General features: G+C 52.6%; 3 protein-coding genes across 12 annotated transcripts in view; 2 read left to right on the top strand and 1 right to left on the bottom strand.

Annotated features, from left to right (window-relative positions):
- CFAP99 (cilia and flagella associated protein 99) overlaps positions 1 to 10,667 on the top strand; it is a 41,105-nt gene extending 30,438 nt beyond the window's left edge. The window contains exons 12-16 of one of the 2 annotated variants that reach the window (XM_042937085.1): positions 6,225 to 6,366; positions 6,554 to 6,705; positions 7,558 to 7,763; positions 9,379 to 9,541; positions 9,687 to 10,667. In XM_042937085.1, the coding sequence (XP_042793019.1) occupies positions 6,225 to 6,366; positions 6,554 to 6,705; positions 7,558 to 7,763; positions 9,379 to 9,541; positions 9,687 to 9,803 (780 nt within the window). In that variant the 3' untranslated portion in view covers positions 9,804 to 10,667. Of the gene's footprint in view, positions 1 to 6,224; positions 6,367 to 6,553; positions 6,706 to 7,557; positions 7,764 to 8,054; positions 8,293 to 9,378; positions 9,542 to 9,686 lie in introns of those variants that run through there. The other variant, XM_042937086.1, reaches the window with a different exon arrangement.
- A 2,909-nt stretch (positions 10,668 to 13,576) lies between these two features.
- LOC122218682 (basic proline-rich protein-like) lies at positions 13,577 to 15,806 on the bottom strand. 3 transcript variants are annotated; one of them, XR_006202055.1, is made up of 2 exons: positions 14,491 to 15,044; positions 13,577 to 14,160 (listed from the first exon to the last, which is right to left on the bottom strand). XR_006202055.1 is itself a non-coding variant. In XM_042937084.1 (2 exons), the coding sequence occupies exons 1-2, from the start codon at positions 15,804 to 15,806 to the stop codon at positions 14,048 to 14,050; spliced, it is 759 nt and encodes a 252-aa protein (XP_042793018.1). In that variant the 3' UTR covers positions 13,577 to 14,047. The 3 variants fall into 3 exon arrangements, 1 of the variants encoding a protein (XP_042793018.1); XR_006202054.1 differs by having other exon boundaries at positions 14,563 to 15,044; XM_042937084.1 differs by lacking the exon at positions 14,491 to 15,044 and adding an exon at positions 15,161 to 15,806.
- Positions 15,277 to 18,614, top strand: part of RNF4 (ring finger protein 4) — a 31,256-nt gene continuing 27,918 nt past the window's right edge. For 3 of the 7 annotated variants that reach the window (XM_042937081.1, XM_042937075.1, XM_042937083.1), the window contains exon 1: positions 15,277 to 15,364. The gene's annotated coding sequence lies outside the window, so the exon portion shown is untranslated. Of the gene's footprint in view, positions 15,365 to 15,970; positions 16,054 to 16,140; positions 16,248 to 16,268; positions 16,431 to 17,584; positions 17,685 to 18,614 lie in introns of those variants that run through there. The other 4 variants (XM_042937077.1, XM_042937076.1, XM_042937078.1 and 1 more) reach the window with 4 other exon arrangements.

Genomic DNA, 18,614 nt, shown 5'->3' with positions numbered 1-18,614 from the left:
AGAGCCATCTCTTTATCTCTTTCTGTGAACAACTTCTTCGTGCCTTTTGTCCGTTTTCTCGCAGCTCTACTGCGGCATGATGGACGAGTGAAATTCGTGTCTGTTGAAGGTCTGTCACAGGATGTTCGGATACACGTCCCATCGTGACATGATTGTCACAATCGAGCAAATTGCTGTATCTGTCCCCTCCCGCAGCCACCTCCTCCACGTGTGGCAGGGACACTGGAGATCTCTCTTAGCAAATTTCATGTACACGTTCTTATGAACCACAGTCCCCACCCTGTACATTAGGTCTCTGGAACGTACCCATCTTCTAACAGACTTCGCGCACTTGGACCATGCCCACGGCTCTGGTCTCTGCAACCACGATGTGGACCTTGCTAGATTCCACACATAGGTGAGATCCTACAGCAACTGTCCTGTGCCAGGCTTATCTCACTTAACATAATATGTTCCCGGTTTACCCATGTTTTTGCAAATGGCAGGACTTCCTTCTTTTTTAAGGCTGCAGAGTGTTCTCATATTCGTCTCTGAAGGGACAATTAGGTTGTTGCCATGTCTTGGCTATTGTGAATGATGCTGCAGTGAACATGGGGGGTGCAGATATCTCCTCAAAACAGTGGTTTTATTGCCTTTGAATCTATATCAGAAGTGATACTTCTGGGTTCTAATTTTATTTTTATTTATTTATTTACTTATTTTTATTTTTTTGTCCTTATTTTATTTTATTTTTATTTTTTATTTTTTAAAATTTACATACAAATTAGTTAGCATATAGTGCAACAATGATTTCAGGAGTAGATTCCTTAGTGCCCCTTACCCATTTAGCCTATTCCCCCCTCCCACAACCCCTCCAGTAACCCTCAGTTTGTTCTCCATATATATAAGTCTCTTCTGTTTTGTCCCTCTCCCTGTTTTTATATTATTTTTATTTCCCTTCCCTTATGGTCATCTGTTTTGTCTCTTAAAGTCCTCATATGAGTAAAGTCATATGATTTTTGTTTTTCTCTGAGTGATTAGTTTCACTCAGCGTAATACCCTCCAGTTCCATCCACGTAGTTGCAAATGACAAGATTTCATTCTTTTTGATTGCCGAGTAATACTCCATTGTATATATATACACCACATTTTCTTTATCCATTCATCCATCGATGGCCATTTGGGCTCTTTCCATACTTTGGCTATTGTCAATAGTGCTGCTATAAACATGGGGGTGCATGTGTCCCTTCGAAACGGCACACCTGTATCCCTTGGATAAATGCCTAGTAGTGCAATTGCTGGGTCGTAGGGTAGTTCTATTTTTAGTTTTTTGAGGAACCTCCATACTGCTTTCCAGAGTGGCTGCACCAGCTTGCATTTCCACCAACAATGCAAAAGGGATCTTCTTTCTCCGCATCCTGGCCAACATCTGTTGTTGCCTGAGTTGTGAATGTGAGCCATTGTGACAGGTGTGAGGTGGTATCTCATTGTGGTTTTGATTTGTATTCCCTGATGATGAGTGATGTTGAGCATTTTTTCATGTGTCGGTTGGCTCTGGGTTCTAATTTTAAAACTGGTAGTTCTGGGGGTACCTGGCTGGCTTAGCTCGTAGAGCATGTGACTCTTGATTTGAAGGTCCTGAGCTGGAACCCCACATTGGGTGCAGAGATTACTTTTTAAAAACTGGTAATTCTATTTTTAATTTTTTCAGAAAAAAATTAAAATACTTTTTTCCACAATGGCTGCACCAATTTACATTCCCACCAACAGTGCACAGAATTCCCTTTTCTCCACATCCTCGCCAGCACTTGCTATCTTTTGGCTTTTTTATGATAGCCATCCCAACAGGGGTGAGGTGGAATCTCATTGTGGTTTTGATTTGCATTTCCCTGATGATGAGTGGTTATGAGCATCTTTTCATGTGTCTGTTGGCACATGGAAAATGTTTATCATCTTTGGAAAATGTCTGTTCAGGTCCTTTGCCCATTTTTTGGTCAGGTTATTTGGCTGTTTTGTTTTGTTTTGTTTTGGTGCTATTGAGTTGTAGGAGTACCTTATATGTTTTGGGTATTAACCCCTTATCAGATACATAGTTTGCAAATGATTTCTTCCATTCCATAGGTTGCCTTTTCATTTTGTTGGTTGTTTCCTTTGCTTTGCAGAAACCTTTTAGTTTGATGTGGTCCCAGTAGTTCATTTTTGTTCTTCTTGCCTGTGCTTTTGATGTCAAATCCAAAAAAAAAAAAAAAGCTAAGAGAAGACCAATATGAGGGAGTTTTCTCCTGTCTTCTTCTAGGAGTTTGTGATTTCAGGTCTTGTGTTTAAGTCTCTAATCCACTTTGAATTGATTTTTGTGTGTGGTGTAAAATAAGGGTCTAATTTCACTCTTGTGCGTGTGGATGTCTGGGTTTCCCAGCACCGTTTGTTGAAGACACAGTCCCTTCCCTGCTGAGTGGTCTCGGTGCCTTTGCCAAAGATCAGTTGAACATTTTCTAACAAGCTCTTAGCCTTCATTTCTTTGGTTTTTAAGAGTTCTTTACACAGTAGGGACAGTGACTTTTCATGATACAATGCAGATATTTCCTCCCAATCTGTCACTTGGCTTTGCTTGTGTGTTTTACCAGGCAGACTAATCAATGTTTCCTTTTACTGTGCCTGGACTTTGAAGAGTGAGGAGAAAGGTTTTTCCCATACCTGTGTTATAGAGCAATGCGCCTAGGTGTCCTCTAGTATTTATATTTCATTTTTACGTCTGGATCTCTAATCTGCGCCCAGTTTATGCTCATACGTGGTCTGAGGTCTGGATCGACTTCCATGACCACCCAACTGGGGCTCCCAATCCATGAATGCAGTACGTCTCTCCATTTATTTCAATCCTTTATTTCTTTCATCTGTGTTGTATAGTGTTTTGTTTTTAGCATTCAAGTCCTGTTCGTGTTCTGTTAGATTTGTGCCTAAGTGTTTCTTTTATTATTTTTGAGTAATTGTAAGTGGTGTTATATTTTTAATTCTGATGTCCATGTATCCGATGCTAGTCTATTAAAGCGTAATTGACTTTTGTGTGTTGATCATCTATCTCAGGACCTTGCTGAACCACCTTATAATTTTTCTAGGACAAACAAGGCATTTTGTCGTAGAGCCTTTGTAATTTTCTATGTAGACAATCATGTCATCTGTAAAGAACAGTTTATTTCTTAACTTCTGACCTACATTCTTGTCATTTGCTCCTCTAGCCTATTGCACTGCCTAGAACTTTCCAGTGCTGTGTTGAATAAGAAAAAGTCTACAGAGGTGCCTGGGTGGCTCAGGCGGTTAAGCGTCTGACTTTGGCTCAGGTCATGAGCTCACAGTTTGTGGGTTCAAGCCCCTTGTCGGGCTCTTTGCTAACAACTTCTGATCCTCTGTCCCATCCTGCCCCCCTGCCCTTTGCATGTCTTACGTGTGGGGGATGCTGAGGAGGTGGGTACCACAAAGACGCTGGCAAGGCCTGAGGTGGCAGAGCTGGTCTGGGCAGATGGCACTCACAGTGCACTGTGTCCCTCCCAAGCCTAGGCCTTCTCCTTGGTCCTGTGCTGCCCTCACACCTGCCCCCCGCCCCAGTTCCATGCACATTTATGGAGAGCCAGGAGACATTGCCTCTTCTCCTCCCTCCCCGCTTCTCCACTGGCCCTGAGCTGTGTCTGTGCCGTCCCCGAGGTGCAGCTGGGCAGGGGCCCTGGGACCCAGCAGGGCAGGCCTCCTCGCCCACGGCGGTGGTTCATGGTTTGTTCTTTCTTTGCCCCTAGTCAGCTCACTTGAGATAAGACCCCTTGCAGATTTTGGCTGCCCACCTCTTTTCACCTGTATTTCCACATAAGTATCTTCCCACTTATTACCAAGTTTTCGAAGATACTTTTAACAATAAACTTTTTGCTTCGGAACAGTTTAAAGAGTTACAGAAAAGTTGCAAAGACGGTGCAGAGAGTTCCCATTTCCTACCACCCAGCCGCCTCTGCTGGTGACGCCTTACGTCTCCACGCTGGCTTTGGGCCGCCACAGGGAGGCACCGCAGGCCTGACCAAGTTGTGGAGGCCGCAGGTCCAAGGTCGAGGAGGGCGTGAGCTGGGCCATGCTCTCTGCTAAGCTCCCTGGGGAGGACCCTTCCTTGCCTCTTCCAGCTTCTGGAAGAAACCCCAGAAACTCCTTGTCTGTGGCAGCCCCACCCCAGACTCTGTCCCCATCCTCACATGGCCATGAGTCCGCATCTCTCTGCGTCCCTCTCTTCTTATGGACACTTGTCATTGGACTTAGGGCCCGCTCTAAACCCAGGATGATCGCATCCTGAGATCCTCACTTAATTGGATGTGAGATCACATTCTGAGGTTCCAGGTAGACGTGAATTTGGGGGAGGTGCTACCCACTACACCGCAGTATATTTGTCACAGCCAAGAAGCCAACGCTGGTATGTGACTTACTCGAACTCCACACTTTGCTTAGATTTCATCACATTTTCTCCCTACGAAGGCCCTTTTCCTGTCCCCGGACTCCACATCACATTTAACGGTCATGCCTCAGACTCTTCTTGGCTGTGGCAGTTTCTCAGACTTTCCTCGTTTTTGGTGACCCTGACAGTTTCAAGGAGAGCGGGTCAGGTATCCTCTGTTGGATGCCCCTCGGCTGGGGCGTGTCCGGTTCCTCTCATGGTTGTATTGGGGTTGGGGTTTGGGGAGGAGGACCATCACAGCCTGTCAAGGGCACCTGCTGTCAACCAGCTCTTCACTGTGATGTTGACCTTGACCCCTTGGCCGAGGTCGTGCCTGGCTTTCTCTGCTGCAGTTAGTGTCCCCTTTCCACATAGCACCGTGCGGAAGGGGATCTCTAGGCAAAGCCTGCAGCCGGAGCGGGGGGGGGGGGGGGGGGGGGGGGCGACTACTGAGAATTCTGCTGCACAGGGGACTTCTCTCTTCTCCCCCACTTTCTTGAATTCATTCCATCAACTCTTTCAGTGTGGACCCATGCATGTTTATTTTACGTTTTGTGTTATCAAAAGTGTTACTCCGTTGCAAGCTTTGGCCTTTGGGAGCCCCTTCAGGTTGACCTCCTGCGTCCCTCTGACTGCCCTGTGTCCTTCCTTACTTTAGGACACTAGAAGATGCACCAGGCTCACCTGGTGGTTTCCCTGTCCCAGCCCTAAAATAAGCTATTTCTCTGAGAGCCCTGGTTCCCTTTCTTAGAACCTGGGGCAAAACTGGACAAATCAAAAAGGATGGTCGAGAGGCATTTTTGATATACGCCAGCAAATTGTTTTACAAAAGGATTACTTGGTGCCCAGTGTCTAAAGCTGAAGTCCAAGCGGCCTGCAAGCTGATTCTCCACTGATGGTGCAGCTGTACATGAGCCCCCACTGCACAGACTGCCGGGGGCTGGGGGTCCCGGAGCCCCTGGCCACCCTGGGCCAGCGACAGAAGGCGTAAACCCCACACTGCGTTTTAGTATCTGGAGGACTGAAACCGCGATTCCGAATTGTTCACAATAGTGCCAAACTGGAAGCAATCTGAATGTCCCTCCACAGTAGAATGGATGAAAGCGTTGTGATATACCCCAAAACGTACAGCCACAAAAATAAGCCACCTACAGTCCAGGGGATAACGTGTACGAGGCTAATGAACGCAGCGCAGAGCCACGGAGGCAAGAGGCAACCAGACACACGGGAGGATTCCAGTCACGTGTGACAAAGCGGCAAAACCACACCCTGTCCTGTTGCTTAAAACTCTGACCTTCTAATAATAAAGATCACATTCACATTAAAAAAAAAAAAAAAAAAAGAAAAAAAGAAAAGAAAAGACTCTGACCTTTTGAAACAGCACGAGAAAGAAGAGTGGGGTGACCAGCAGGACATGCCTGGGGGCTCATGTGACAGGGACCCTGAGGCTGGCACATCCTGGGCTCCACATGGCTTCAAAGCATCGAGCGCCCTCCTCTCTCAGGGGGAGTCTGGGGGCCGGGGAGAGGCTTCGGGGCAGACCCACCGGCTCAGACTTGGTTTCCCCAGAACCGCAGTGGAGGAAGGGGGGACACGAGGTGGAACTTCCCCAGTAGGCCTGACCTCCAGGGGACTCCTGGGAGCTGCTGAGCTCAGATCTGGGCTCCGGGGTGATGCAGGTTCGCCTCATGCTGCTCCTGGGGCTGGGGGCAGCCCGGGGCAATGGGCCCGCTCCAGGGGGGACCCTGCGGCTCTGACCACGGGGGGTCGGTTGTGTGGGCAGACGGCAGAGCTGATGCAGCAGTGTGCTGAGAGGCGCCTCCGGGAGGAAAGGTCCATGAAGGAGCTGGTGCAGCGGGTGGCGGAGGTGCAGAAGAACGTGAAGGTGGCACAGACGAAGCTCCTGAGGGGCCGGCAGCAGATAGGTAGGGCGGGGGGCCGGGCACCACGAGGCCGCGCCCAGCTTTGCGCCCCCCCACCCCGGCTCGCGCCCCTGGCTGGCCTCCTGCCCCAAGTGAGCTGCTGCGGTTGCCGAGAGCCCAGTGCCCTGGAGGGAAGGCCGGGGTTGGGCAGGGCACCCTGCGGCCCCTCAGCACCCCCTTGCCCCTCAAGTCCAGGAGGTGATAGAGGAGAGCCGGGAGCTGCTGCAGCGCAGCGCAGAGGCCGCGGGGGAGGAGCAGCAGCGGCGCCGTGAGCTTATCTCTCAGCTGCGAGCCCTGGAGACACAGCCGGTGCGCCAGGGCAAGCTCGTGGACCTGACCCAGGTGAGGACCCGGCCCCACTGGGGGAAGCCTCCCCACGTCTTGCTGCGCCTGGCGTGGCCACGGGAGACCACGTTCAGCACGCCCACCGGGACCAAGGGAGGTCTGGCACCAAGCCGGGATCCAGCCGGCACGAGGGGCGTGCCCGACCGTGGACGCCGCGCCTGCCCTGCCGGAGGCCCGGGACCGGCCCAAGAGTTCACAGTCAAGTCAGGGAGACCTCTGTGACCTCTGGGGACAGGAGGCCAGGGCTCCTGGGAGTGGGCCAGGTGGCCTTCATGTTGAAGGAGGTCCCGGGACCCCCCCCCCCCCAGGCCCAGGTGGGAAGGGCAGTGTAGGGAGAGCGCAGGTGTACAAAGGCCGGATGAGTGGAGGCTGAGAGGAGAGAGCAGGTGCCTGGAGGCCCGTGTGAGCGGCACCCTGAGAGGCCAGGCTGGCATCTGCTGAGGTGGGAGCAGGCCTGCAGGGCCCCGGGAGCTGGTGTGGGAGCCTGGCCTGATCCCAGGGGATGTGGGAAGTTCACAGGGCATTCTGCACAGGCCCCCGGGTCCTGACTCAGGGAGACAGGGCTGCGTTCCATTTGGGCCCTACCTCAGTAGAGGGGCCTACAGGGCACCCAGCTGACACGTGCGGTCCCTGGAGGGAGGCCAAGCCTGGGGAGGCCCAATGGCAGGGATGCTGCACAGGTGCTACTGAGCAGGAAAGGCAGTCTCCCGGGGCCCAGGGGCCAGACCGATGGAACTTGGGGGAGGGGCACCGGCGCTGGCGCAGAGGACAGCTCAGGGCATGGCAGGTGGCCGTGCGGGCTGGGTGTGGGCCTGACGCCCAGCTGCAGGCCTCCCCATCACCCTGCAGATCCCTGGGTATGGCCTGGAAGGGGAGATGTCTGTGGTGGAGCTTCGCGAGCGGCTGGCCCTGCTCAAGGAGACCCGGAGGCGCGAGGAGGAAGAGAAGCGAGACCAGATCATCCAGGGCAAGCGCGCCAGAAGCCAGGAACTGCAGAACGTGGTGGAACAGATCTCGCTGTGCCGCGCGGCCATGGGGAGGTCTGCAGCCTTGAGGTCAGTACCAGTGGCCCCAAGGGGCAGGCGACTGAGGCAGGAGCAAGGAGCGAGCCTGCCTTTGCGACCTCCCGGGTGGGTTGTACAACTACATTCCACCCTTCTGCCCAGGCCATCCCCTTGCAATAACTTCTCCCACCTCTAATATCTTATTAGCTAATCTTCAGACATGCAAAAACGGCAGCAAAAATCATGCAACGATGGCCTGGATGCAAAATGATGGCATATAACTCATGAGCATGACCTTTGCTGTGTGTTCCATCTAGCTAGCTACTTACTCTGTCCCTGCAGAACCATCTGGAAGGAGCTGCAGGATTCAGACACTTCACTCCTAAACACTCCGGTGTGCATCTTCTGAAAAAAACATTGTCCTGCATAACCACAGCGTACTGACACAACTAGAAAATTAACATCATCTCAATATCCTGTCCGTATTCATGTTTCTCTAGCATCCCAAGACTGTTCACTGTAACTTTTTAAAATTTTTTAAAAGTTTATTTTGAGAGAGAGAGCACGCACATGCACGCGTGCGAGTGAGGTAGAGGCAGAGAGGGGAGAGAGAATCCCAAGCAGCGCCTGACGTGGGGCTCGGACTCACAAACTGTGAGATCATTGACCAGAGCTAAACTCAAGAGTCGATACAGTCGACGGTCACAAAACTCATCACTATTGGAGTGCCTGGGTGGCTCACTCAGTTGAGTGTCTGACTTGATTTTGGTTCGTGTTGTGATCCTTGGGGGTTGGGATCGAGCCCTGTGTCAGGTTCTAGGCTGAGCATGCAGCCTGTTTGGGATTCTCTCTCTCTCTCTCTCTCTCTCTCTCTCTCTCTCCCTCTGCCCCTCTCCATGGCTCAAGCACTCTCTTTCTCTTAAAAAAAAAAAAAAAATCCATCACTATCGATCCTGAGTGACTGCTGCTCTGGTTACAATTTGAGGAGGTCCTGTGACAGCTGTAGGGTAGGGGCTGCCCAGCTACAGCTGGCTGGCCACTCAGCAGGTCCCTCAGGTGGCATGTGCCGGGGACGTCTCACCACTTCCACCTGCTAGACTCAGCCTGATAGACCACACACACAGTCTGGTTGGCGTTGGGGAGCCTCCAAGGGGCCAAACCCACTAACAAAGCTCCTGGAGCTCTCTGCGTGTAGCCAGACCTCCTGGCACGAATCCACCAGGACCATTTTAGTGCACAGTCTGACTGGAGCCAGCCAAGCAGGGATGGTGGCTGAGGGAACAGCACCTCCACATGCCCTGATGCTGTGAAGTGCCCCTAAACCAAAGCCAACGGGGAACAATCTGTATAATGAGGTCTCATTTTGGAAGGAAGAATGACCTCGCATGATAGAGATTTGCAAAGATATTAGCGGCTACCTCTAGGCAAGAGAGTGGCGAGGAGGCACAAGATAAAAGAGGGTTTTCACTTTTTTGCTCCAAATACCTACGTAGCCAATATACGTGAGATACATTTTTGAAACGTCAAGTACAAAGGGCAAGAAGGTAGAGGCGCTGGGGGGACGTCACCCCAGAGCTCCTTGGAGAGCCTCTCCCCCCTGCACGTAAAACACCCCCATTGACCTGTGGTCGGGGCCCCTCCTAAGCCCGCCCTGTCCACCGCCCAGGTGGGAGGAGAGGAAAGCTCGGTCCGCGGCCCCGGCGGCGCCCTCCCAGGACGAGCGCGTGCTCGAGCTGCAGCGCAAGGTCGAGGAGAAGGCGGCCGAGCGCCGCAGGCAGGCGGCCCTGCTGCGGGTACCGGCGCCGCGGGCCGCGCATCGCAAGCCACGGGTGAGTCCCGGGAGCGGGCGGGGAGGCCGGGGGCGCGGCGTCCCGGGTGGGGGAGCGGCTTGGCGACGCGCGGGCGGGGGCGGGGGGGGGGATCGGTGGGCGGCGGCCCCGGCCCGCGCAGACAGCCCCGGGCGCCCGCCCGCAGGCGCAGCTGGAGGCGCAGCACTGGCTGGAGCTGGAGCAGAGCCGGGAGCGCCGGCTGCGGGCGCTGCAGCGGAGCGGCTCGGTCTGCGGGCACGCGCGCCGCCTGGAGGCCGCCTGAGCCCGGGAGGGCGCGCCCCCAGGAGCCCCGCGAATCCCGCCCGAATAAAGCGTGCGGCCGGCGGTGTGCGCCTCCTCTTCCTGCGCCGCGCGCCCCCCTCCACTCCTTCTTCCTGCTCCGTGCCCTAACCTGCCCCGGAGTCCACTTGCCCCAGATCAGGGTTGCCAGATAAAATGCAAGACGCCCAGTTATTGCGTAAGACAAACTCTCAAAGTATCCGTTCTTTATCTGCAATTCAAATTTATCTGGGTGTCCTGTATTTTCTGTGCTAAATCTGACCACCCTTGCCTTAGATTCTAGCCCTTCCCTAGCTCCCAGGGCAAGCCCCTCCCCTTTGTGGAGCTCCCAGAGCCACCTCTGCACGTGAAAACTTGGAATTCCCACTCTGCCTGGAGTCCGGTGGTTTAACTTGTGTGGTTGCACGTGTGCATTTGGTTGGAGAAGTGGCTGGAATGCTTGAGCCACTGGGAAATGGCCTGTGTCATAATTTGTCTCAAGCAAACCTGATTGCCGCCCTGGGGGGAGGGGACCCACGGGGATGCAGGAACTGTCCCCTACCTCCCATTCTGCTGATGAGGCCAGCAGTGCTCGAAGAGGTCAAGTAACCAGCCCCAAAAGCCTTGACCCACAGCTAAGTCTGTGTGACTTTAGAGCACCACCCAGCCTTCTCCAGCATCACCAAGGGGACGTGATTAGAGCCACTGACATCCGCCCACACCAGGACACATCCATTCTCTTGGTTCCTCTGGATCCAGTGCCAGACTGGAGAGGGCATGGCCTTGAGGACAGGCTGGCCGAGTGACAGCCTGCTGGTGAAATGCAGAATCATGAAAAAAGCACAATGTGCTGAAGCTCCCAGGAAGGACAGAGAATGGGGGGGGAGGGGGAGGGGGGAGGGGGTCAGGGAGGGGCTGGAAACAGCCAGGTAGATAGATGTCCAAGAGAGAGATCTCCTCAAACCTGACATCCTCCCGGACCCCAGCACACATTCAGACCAGGAGGATGGGCACATTGAAGTGACAAGAACAGACACCAGAGTTCTCCCTGAATATTCTGAACTATCAGAACCCCAGGACTTTCTTTCCCATGGTAAAGGGAAACTTTCTTTCCCTTGGTAAAGAGAAATTTCCCACCTCCCTGTCAAAAAAGCTGAGGGGTGGGGCCGCCTGGGTGGCTCAGCCGGTTGAGCGTTCGACTTCAGCTCAGGTCACAATCTCACTGTTGGTGAGTTCGAGCCCCGGGTCGGGCTCTGTGCTGACAGCTCGGGGCCTGGAGCCTGCTTTGGCTTCTGTGTCTTCCTCTCTGCTCCTCCCCTGCTCACACTCTGTCTCTCTCTCAAAAATAAATAAAGATTAAAAAAAAATTTTTTTTAAAAAGCTGAGGGGCAGAATAAATTTCATTTAAAGAGATAAACACGACATTTCTCCTATCCTGTGTGATGTGTTATTCAAACCCATTTCTACGACGTGTCCAGAGAGTCCCTCAGGAGCTCCGAGAGTTTCAAAGGATGAATTAATTCTTAGGTCTCATCTGGCAGTCCACAGGTGGGGTGGCCTTCAGGATGTGCCTGACGCAGGAGTTCTGTCTCCAGGCTGGGAGCGGCTCCAACGTCACGACATCCAGAGGAAGAAGGGTCATCTCTCCCTGGTGGCCAGCTCAGGAGGGTTCTCTGTCCTTGAAGCCTTGTGCGAACATCTGCTCCAGTTCACTGGCCTGAATCGAACATGCTCTGCCAACCCAGATCCCAGGGTGGCGGGAGGTCCGTATGGGTGCCCAGAGCAGGCACCGTGGCAGGCGGGGAGGATAGCCCTTCACACCTCTCAGATCGGCTCCTGGAGCAGAGGGAAGAGGTGCTAGCCCAACACATTTGTGGTGCTGTTGGCAGCGATGCTGGTTGGCAGTCCACACCAAGGTCCTTACCTGCCCTCTTGGACCAGGCAGCAGCTCAGAGCTGCCTTGAGAGTACATGGGACTCCTGCCCCATACAAACCCAGGTGGGAACAGGCCTTGGGCCATCCCGAGTTTGTAGCCTGAGGGCAGGCCTCGTGTCGTGGATTAATGGCAAAATGTCTCCAGCCCCAATGTGAGCATGTCCGGGGTGGCCTGCTGGGATGAGACACTATATGAGGACAGCCACTTGTCCCAGCGGAAGCCCTCCCCACCCGTCCTACAAACCAGCAAACCAGCAGAACCCGACATGTGAGGCCAGCCAGAACCGGAACACTCCCCCTGCCCCCACTAACTTGTAGCTTCCTTGGCAACAATAAATGCCTATTTGTTCAAAGCACTGAGCTTTGAGGTTTGTTCAGAAACAACAGCTGTCTGGCCGACCCTCCAGAGCTGATGGCCTTCGTTTACCGAGGCCTCCCCTACCTGCGTGAGCCCTTTTGAGAGAGAACCAAACTGCCCCTGGAAAGAGGACCAGCCAGGAGAGATCAGGTCCAGCTGATGCTGAGAAAGCACTCTCTGGACCACCCAGAGAATTCACATCCTGCTTCAGTGTAATTTCTGCATAAGTACAGCCAGAAGACCCTCACTGACAGTACCTGAAACTCACTTGGGCTGGGGTTCTTTTGAGATAGTTAACGAGCAGATTCTCAGACCTCATCCACGGGGATTTGGCTGGTCTGATGCCCAGGAATCTACATTTAGCTGTGTGGCACTTGGAAACAATAAGGTCCCAGTCTCTTCTCTAAGCTAGAAATATTCAGGGCCACAGGCATTATCTGTGAGGGAGCCAGGGATGTCCACACCACAAGTTCAGTGCCAAGTGATGTTTGCAGAGAACTTGAAGGCAGCTCCTGAGCATGAAAAGTGATATTTGTTGTAACTTTGTTTTTCAATATCACATCGTTTATTTTTCACTAACTTCAAATTTTATTTTGATTTTTTTTTTTAGGTAGGCTCTGCACCCAGCATGCAGCCAAACGCGGGGCTTGAACTGATGACCCTGAGATCAAGACCTGAACTGAGATCAAGAATCAGACTCTTGATGGTTCAGTCGGTTGAGTGTCTAACTTGATTTTGGCTTGGGTCATGATCCCAGGGTAGTGGGATCAAGGTCTATATCAGGCTCCACACTGAAAGCCTGCTTAAGATTCTTGCTCTCTCCCTCTGCCCCTCTTCCCCAATTGCACTCTCTTTCTCTCTAAAGTAAAACATAATAAAAATTTAAAGAGTCAAGATGTTTAACCAACTGAGTCAGCCAGGCACCCCAACTTTTTCTATTTTTTTAAGTAGGCTCCACATTCAGTGTGGGGTTCAAACTCATCGCCCTGAGATCAAGAGTCACATGTTCTACAACCGAGCCAGCCAGATGCTCCCAGCATCACACTACCTGATGTATTAAAGTTACAAATAGAAAACCCTAGCTATTCTTTAGGCTGTGAAATTCAAGTTACTAATCTTATCTATAAATCTATAACTATCATTTTGATTAGCTGTGTATGGTTGGTTCCACTCCTTTAACATTTTAAATTACATTTTAACATGCAGAATCTAAACTTCTTTTTTTAGCATTTCCGTTGTCTGCCTTATCAAGTATTTAAAAATTCTGGGGCGCCTGGGTGGCTCAGTTGGTTAAGCGTCCAACTTCAGCTCAGGTCATGATCTCACGGTTCGTTGTTGGAGCCCCACATCAGCCTTCGTGCAGACAGTACAGACACTGCTTTGGATCCTCTGTCCCCCCTCTCTCACTGCCCCTCCCCCACTCGTGTGGGTGCTCTCAAAAATAAATAGTAAAAACATTAAAGAAGTATAAAAATTCCTAAAGATACATTAAGGTCTCATTTATCTTAAATTTGTAAATTTCCTTTAGTATCCCAATTATGATCACAAACTAAAGTCTTGTGCCTTCCAACTTAGAATCACTATCAAAATCAGTATGTTTCAAACTCAACATGTTTCACACAGAATCAGACTTATTGGATACCCTACCATACCAAATTCCTTTACAATTACATGAGTATCAAACAACAGAGACTGTTTGTAAACTCAACACAAAACCATTAACGCTCTGGCTTTGATCTGCTTAATTTCCATACATGACTCAATCTTCCGGGGAGAAGACCCCCTCCTACTAAACTGTCCATCCCAGGCATTTGGAGTGACATCCTCATTGCCTGAGGGTGTCCAGGGACCACACGTGATGGCCATGACCTGATCTGGGTACTCTCAGAATAGGAGGGACAAGCTAGGCTTTCTATTGCCAAATCCATGTCCAAGTGCAGTTCTGGAAGCTGAAGTCAAGGAATCCACCACCGGCTTTTCACTCCGGGTTCTGATCTGCAGCACCTCTCAGGGCCTGGCATGCACCTGTGCTGGTCTGTGTGGAGCCCTTCAACCGTCCACCTTCTTCCTGTGAGGCAGATACTGTACAGTGACTATTCCCGTATAACAGGTGAGGGGACTGAAACGCGCTTAAAACAACGGAGCATTCAAACTCAGACTCGGCAGGAAGGGTCCAGAGCCTGTATTCTTAACCCCCCGAGTTGCACCAGGCGCCCCAGGGGGAGCTCCAGGCCTTTGCTTGGGCCCTGGCCCCTTTGTGGGCCAGAGTGCTCCTCTGGGGGTGCAGTCCTTCCTTTCCTCGCACCCATTGCCCTCGGGATAATCCAGACTCAACCTGGCGTCTGGGTCCTCCACAGTCTGACTCTTGCCTCCCGCCCCGCACCCCCCGACTCCCCACCTCTGCTCCTCGCACAAAGGGTAGCCTGCAGTCTCCTGGACATGCCAGCCTCTCTCTCCCCACCCAGGCTACCTCTTCTGAGAACTCTCTCCTTCCTTCTAGTCCTTTCAGTTCCCAGCTCCGAGGTCGCTTCCTCCAGGGGGCCCTCCCAGACGTCCTGGTTGAGTGCCTCCTCCGGGTTCCCGCAAAGGGGCCAGGCTGTGCTTCCTTCCAGTTTTCACTGCCAGCCTAGTAAACAGTCCGGGAACACTGGGACCAGACGCTGGCCCACGACCTGGCACGTCGGGTCGCGAGGGCCCTGGAGTTCCTGCAGATTCAGGCCCGGGTTTTGGCCAATAGCAGAGAGCTCGGGAGCGTTCACAGGAGAGAGAACTGAGGCCCGAAGCGGGGTGGGAGTGGGCCCGGTACGCGGGCCGCGGGCCGGCTGGCCTGGAATAACGCCCAGCTCCGCTCCGTCCGCCGGCCGCATCCGCCCGGTATCAGAGGGCCCGGAACCGGCCGCCGCTCTGCAAACCACAACTCCCGAGAGGCCTTGCGCACCGAGGGGGCGCAGATCGCCTCTCTCGCGGGAAGGCGGGAGCTTGAGTCGCGAGCGCGGGCGGAGCCGGAAAGAAGCGCTTTTCAAAGCGGTAATAGATGGTTTTCTTATCCAATAGAATTGAAAACATACCTCCTGCACCGGTAGACCACGGGAGTACGAGGAGCGGCGGCCAATGGGAACGCACCGGGGGTGGAGCCGAGGCCTCCGGAGCGGAAGTGGATCGCTGCTGAGGCGGCGGCGTCTTGCTGGAGGGTTTCTCCTCCGTGGTTTCCGGAGGTGCTTCTTCGCCGGACTGCGTCGGCGTTGGCTGCTGCCGGGCCAGACCGGCTCCAGGTAAGCCTGGCTTCACGGAGGGGGGGGGGGCCGGCCAGAGCCGGGCGGGTGTGGGGTTCGGGCGGCTTCGCGGCCTGCAGAGGCCTCGGCGCGGCGGCCCTCCGGAGCGCAGCCAACCCCCCTCGGGCCGGACGCCCGGCCGGGCCTCCCCCGAGCCCGCGAGCCCGCCCAGCTGTCCGCGTGGCTGCGTGAGCCCGGCGCGGCGCAGGCGACGGACGTACGAACGCCTCGCTGAGGGCCTCCGCCGCCCCGGCGGGCTGCGGTCCCAGCGTTTAGTTGTAGCGCAGCTGGAGAAACCGAGGCTGGGGTGGGGGGCGGACGCGCCCAAGGTCACTCGGGGAGGCGGACAGGGCGGCAAGGGCCGTTCAGGGGAGGCCCCGGCCAGCTTTTTGTTCCCCGCTGACGCCGCCTCCTTTGTGTGCTCGCGCCGCCGCCCCGCCATCGTGGGCCTGCCAGTCCTCCCGGGCCGCGTGGCGGAGCCTGCAGGGCCTCGTGGGGCTGGGGGCGGCGGGGGCTGGTCTTGGGAGCGCCCACCTGGGCCTGAGCTCCGTGGGTCCACGGCTTCCGGTCGCTGGGGACCGCTCGTGTGCTGAAGCCCGCGGCCGGCCCCGCCCCTCGGGCGCCTGCACCCCCGCCCGCATCCCCGGCGCGCTGGTGGCCCGGGGGCCTGGGGAGGAATCCGGGTCGCGGTGAGGCTTGAGACCCGAAACGCAGTACTTACTCCCTGTACTCCGCTTTCCACCCTTTGACCCGTCCGGGGAGAAGCCTGGACTTTACCGCAGTAGTCGTTTGGGGGAGGTTTTGGCTTTTGTCTTATTCTAGTCCGTCCCCATCTACATTCACAGTCGTGCCTTCGTTCTGCTTCAAGTTCTCGCAGCCCGAGGTAGGGTCTCAGCTCTGCAGCCCTGCGCTCTGCTTCGGCTGCCGAAGTGTTGGGGAGGCTGAGGCGGTCTGCCCAAGGTCGTACGGTCGGCGAACCCGTCGACGGCAGGGCTAGTCTGGAACCTCGTTTTCCTGGCTGCAGGACTGGCCTTTGAGTTCAGTGACTAGGAGTTTGGGGACCACGGTAATGACGGACAGAGACGCCGAAGGGGATCGTTTTGGTTTTTGGGGGGTGTGTTTTTTTAATGGGTAGGCAGGCATACTGGGTTCAGTGTTATCTACGAGCTTGAGGTGAAATGGGAACATTCAAGTAGAAGGATGTGTTGCTGGTTTTTGCATTGCCTGAACTTGAGTTTCCAAATCAGATTTAAAAATCTTACTTTAATGCGGTGTTTATCAATCTTTTTTTACAGTGAACTCCCCCCTTTTATATATTGTTTTCCTAATTGATCTCCACGAAATGTTAATGCTTTTTATAAAGCATACGTCTTTTTATGTACTGTATGTGTATCTTATGCTTTACACGAAAAGAGTGAGTTTTTTCACCCCGTTTGAGAACGCGTACTTTAAAATTCTGAGCACACCGTTGAGGTCTCCTGTGTGCCAGGCTGTCTGCTCGGGGGTACAGCCCCTTGAGGGAATGAGAGGAATTCTCTGAGGTGGAAATAACAGATTGTACAAGAGACGGGACTGGAGATAGAAGCAGGAACCGGCTCGCAAAAGGTTTTTGGTGTGCCCCAAGTTAAGGAATTCAGAATTTATGTTAAGAGCAAGTGGGAAAAATTACTAAATTAAGTCCTAAGCAGGGAAGTAATATGGTTATATTTGCATTTTAGAGAAACCACTGTGCTGTGAGAAGGATGGCTTAGAAAGGGGGGTGAGACTACTGGCCCCTGGACCAGCCAGGAAGAGAGAAGGGTAGCTTGCTTGGACCAGGGTAGGGACTGGGAACCAAGCTTGGTGCCCAGGATTGCCAGTTGTGGCAAATCCTTCACTGGCTCTTTACTTAAAAAGCTGTTGCAAAGTTCATATAAGTTCTAACTTATACCAGTAGTTTATACTCCCACCAATTTCTGGAAGAGATTTGAGGTGCTACTCAGTGCAAATACATACACAAGGTGATTGGTTTTTATGCTGTATAAAAATGACTTTGTGAGTTCTTTGTGCATATGTTGTCAGTGTCTAATTTTGAAATGATTTACCCCCATCTTTTACTGTCCTCAGATTAGGACTCTTTGAAGGATGAGGTTGCTTCTGTAGATATAATGGGGCTGACTCCTGTTTATTATTAAGATATAATTCACATGTATGTTCTTCTAACTTATCTTTCCTAAACAGCTTGTTTCTCAGCAGGGCTTTGGGAATTGTAGAGCAAAGCATTTTAAGGTTTCCTCTCTGAGAAGGAAGGCCCGGAGCACAGATACTGCTGCATCCCAAGGTCAGACTTCAAGTGTGATGAGAAAACACGTGAGGTTAGGTGGGAGAATGGTACTACAGAATTTCCTTTGGAAAGGTTTTGGCATAAATAAGAACTGTTAGGTTTGTTATTCATACTGTACCACGCAGAATAGGTAAAGCCTAAAAGTGTTTCAAAATAAGTATTATCAGTAGCTTCCTTGCATAAAAGAGAAATTGTGAGCCTGAGGTTTCCCTGGAGTATTTTTAATTATGTTTATTTTATTTTTTTAGTGATTTGTACACCCAACATGAGGCTCGAACCCATGAACCTGAGATCCTTTTCTAGCCATTATGTTTGTAGAGATGTTCTTTCCTTTTTTCCCATGATGGTGGTGTGTTTTTGAGTCTTTGTTTCCCGATGGTGCCTATATTTAAAAAAAAATTTTTTTTTAATGTTTATTTATGGTTGAGAGAGAGTGTGAGCAGGGGCAGGGGGAGGCAGAGAGAGGGAGACACAGAATCTAAAGCAGGCTCCAGGCTCTGAGCTGTCAGCACAGAGCTAACATGGGGCAGGAACCCATAAACCATGAAACCATAACCTGAGCCGAAGTCAGACACTTAGTCTACTGAGCCACTTAGACGCCCCTGCGTCTGATATATTTTTACTTGCAGTGTAAGACTCCATTTCCGCCATCTCAGAAATTCAGCCTCTTTTCACCTCAAAGGGATTCTCTCTCAGGCATGTAGTGAGCTTGATAGTTTATTTCAGTGGAAGAAAGTCACGGTTTATTTCATCAGCATGTTTATGATAAGAGAAGGGGACAGTAAGTATTGGACTTGGAATCAGATTGAGCATGTCGAGTGCAGGAGAAGCAGCGGTTAGATCAGGACCACGAGCATGGATCATATTATGGTCCTGCTGTACGGAAGAGCCTGCAGCAGGTGACTGACAGCCTGGGTACCAGAGCCA

Source organism: Panthera leo, chromosome B1 (assembly GCF_018350215.1).
Source record: "Panthera leo isolate Ple1 chromosome B1, P.leo_Ple1_pat1.1, whole genome shotgun sequence".
Taxonomy (NCBI): domain Eukaryota; kingdom Metazoa; phylum Chordata; class Mammalia; order Carnivora; family Felidae; genus Panthera; species Panthera leo.
The sequence above is the reverse complement of the archived record's forward strand: the minus strand, read 5'-3'. Positions and strand labels throughout refer to the sequence as shown.

What these genes read in the sequence shown, in the direction of transcription:
- LOC122218682 (XM_042937084.1), bottom strand. Translation starts at nt 15,806, where the DNA reads ATGGCGGGGCGGCGGCGCGAGCACACAAAGGAGGCGGCGTCAGCGGGG. An exon ending in GTGGTCTACCGGTGCAGGAG is followed by an intron (nt 14,161 to 15,160) that starts GTATGTTTTCAA and finishes TCTGCCTCACAG; the next exon opens with GAAGAAGGTGGACGGTTGAA.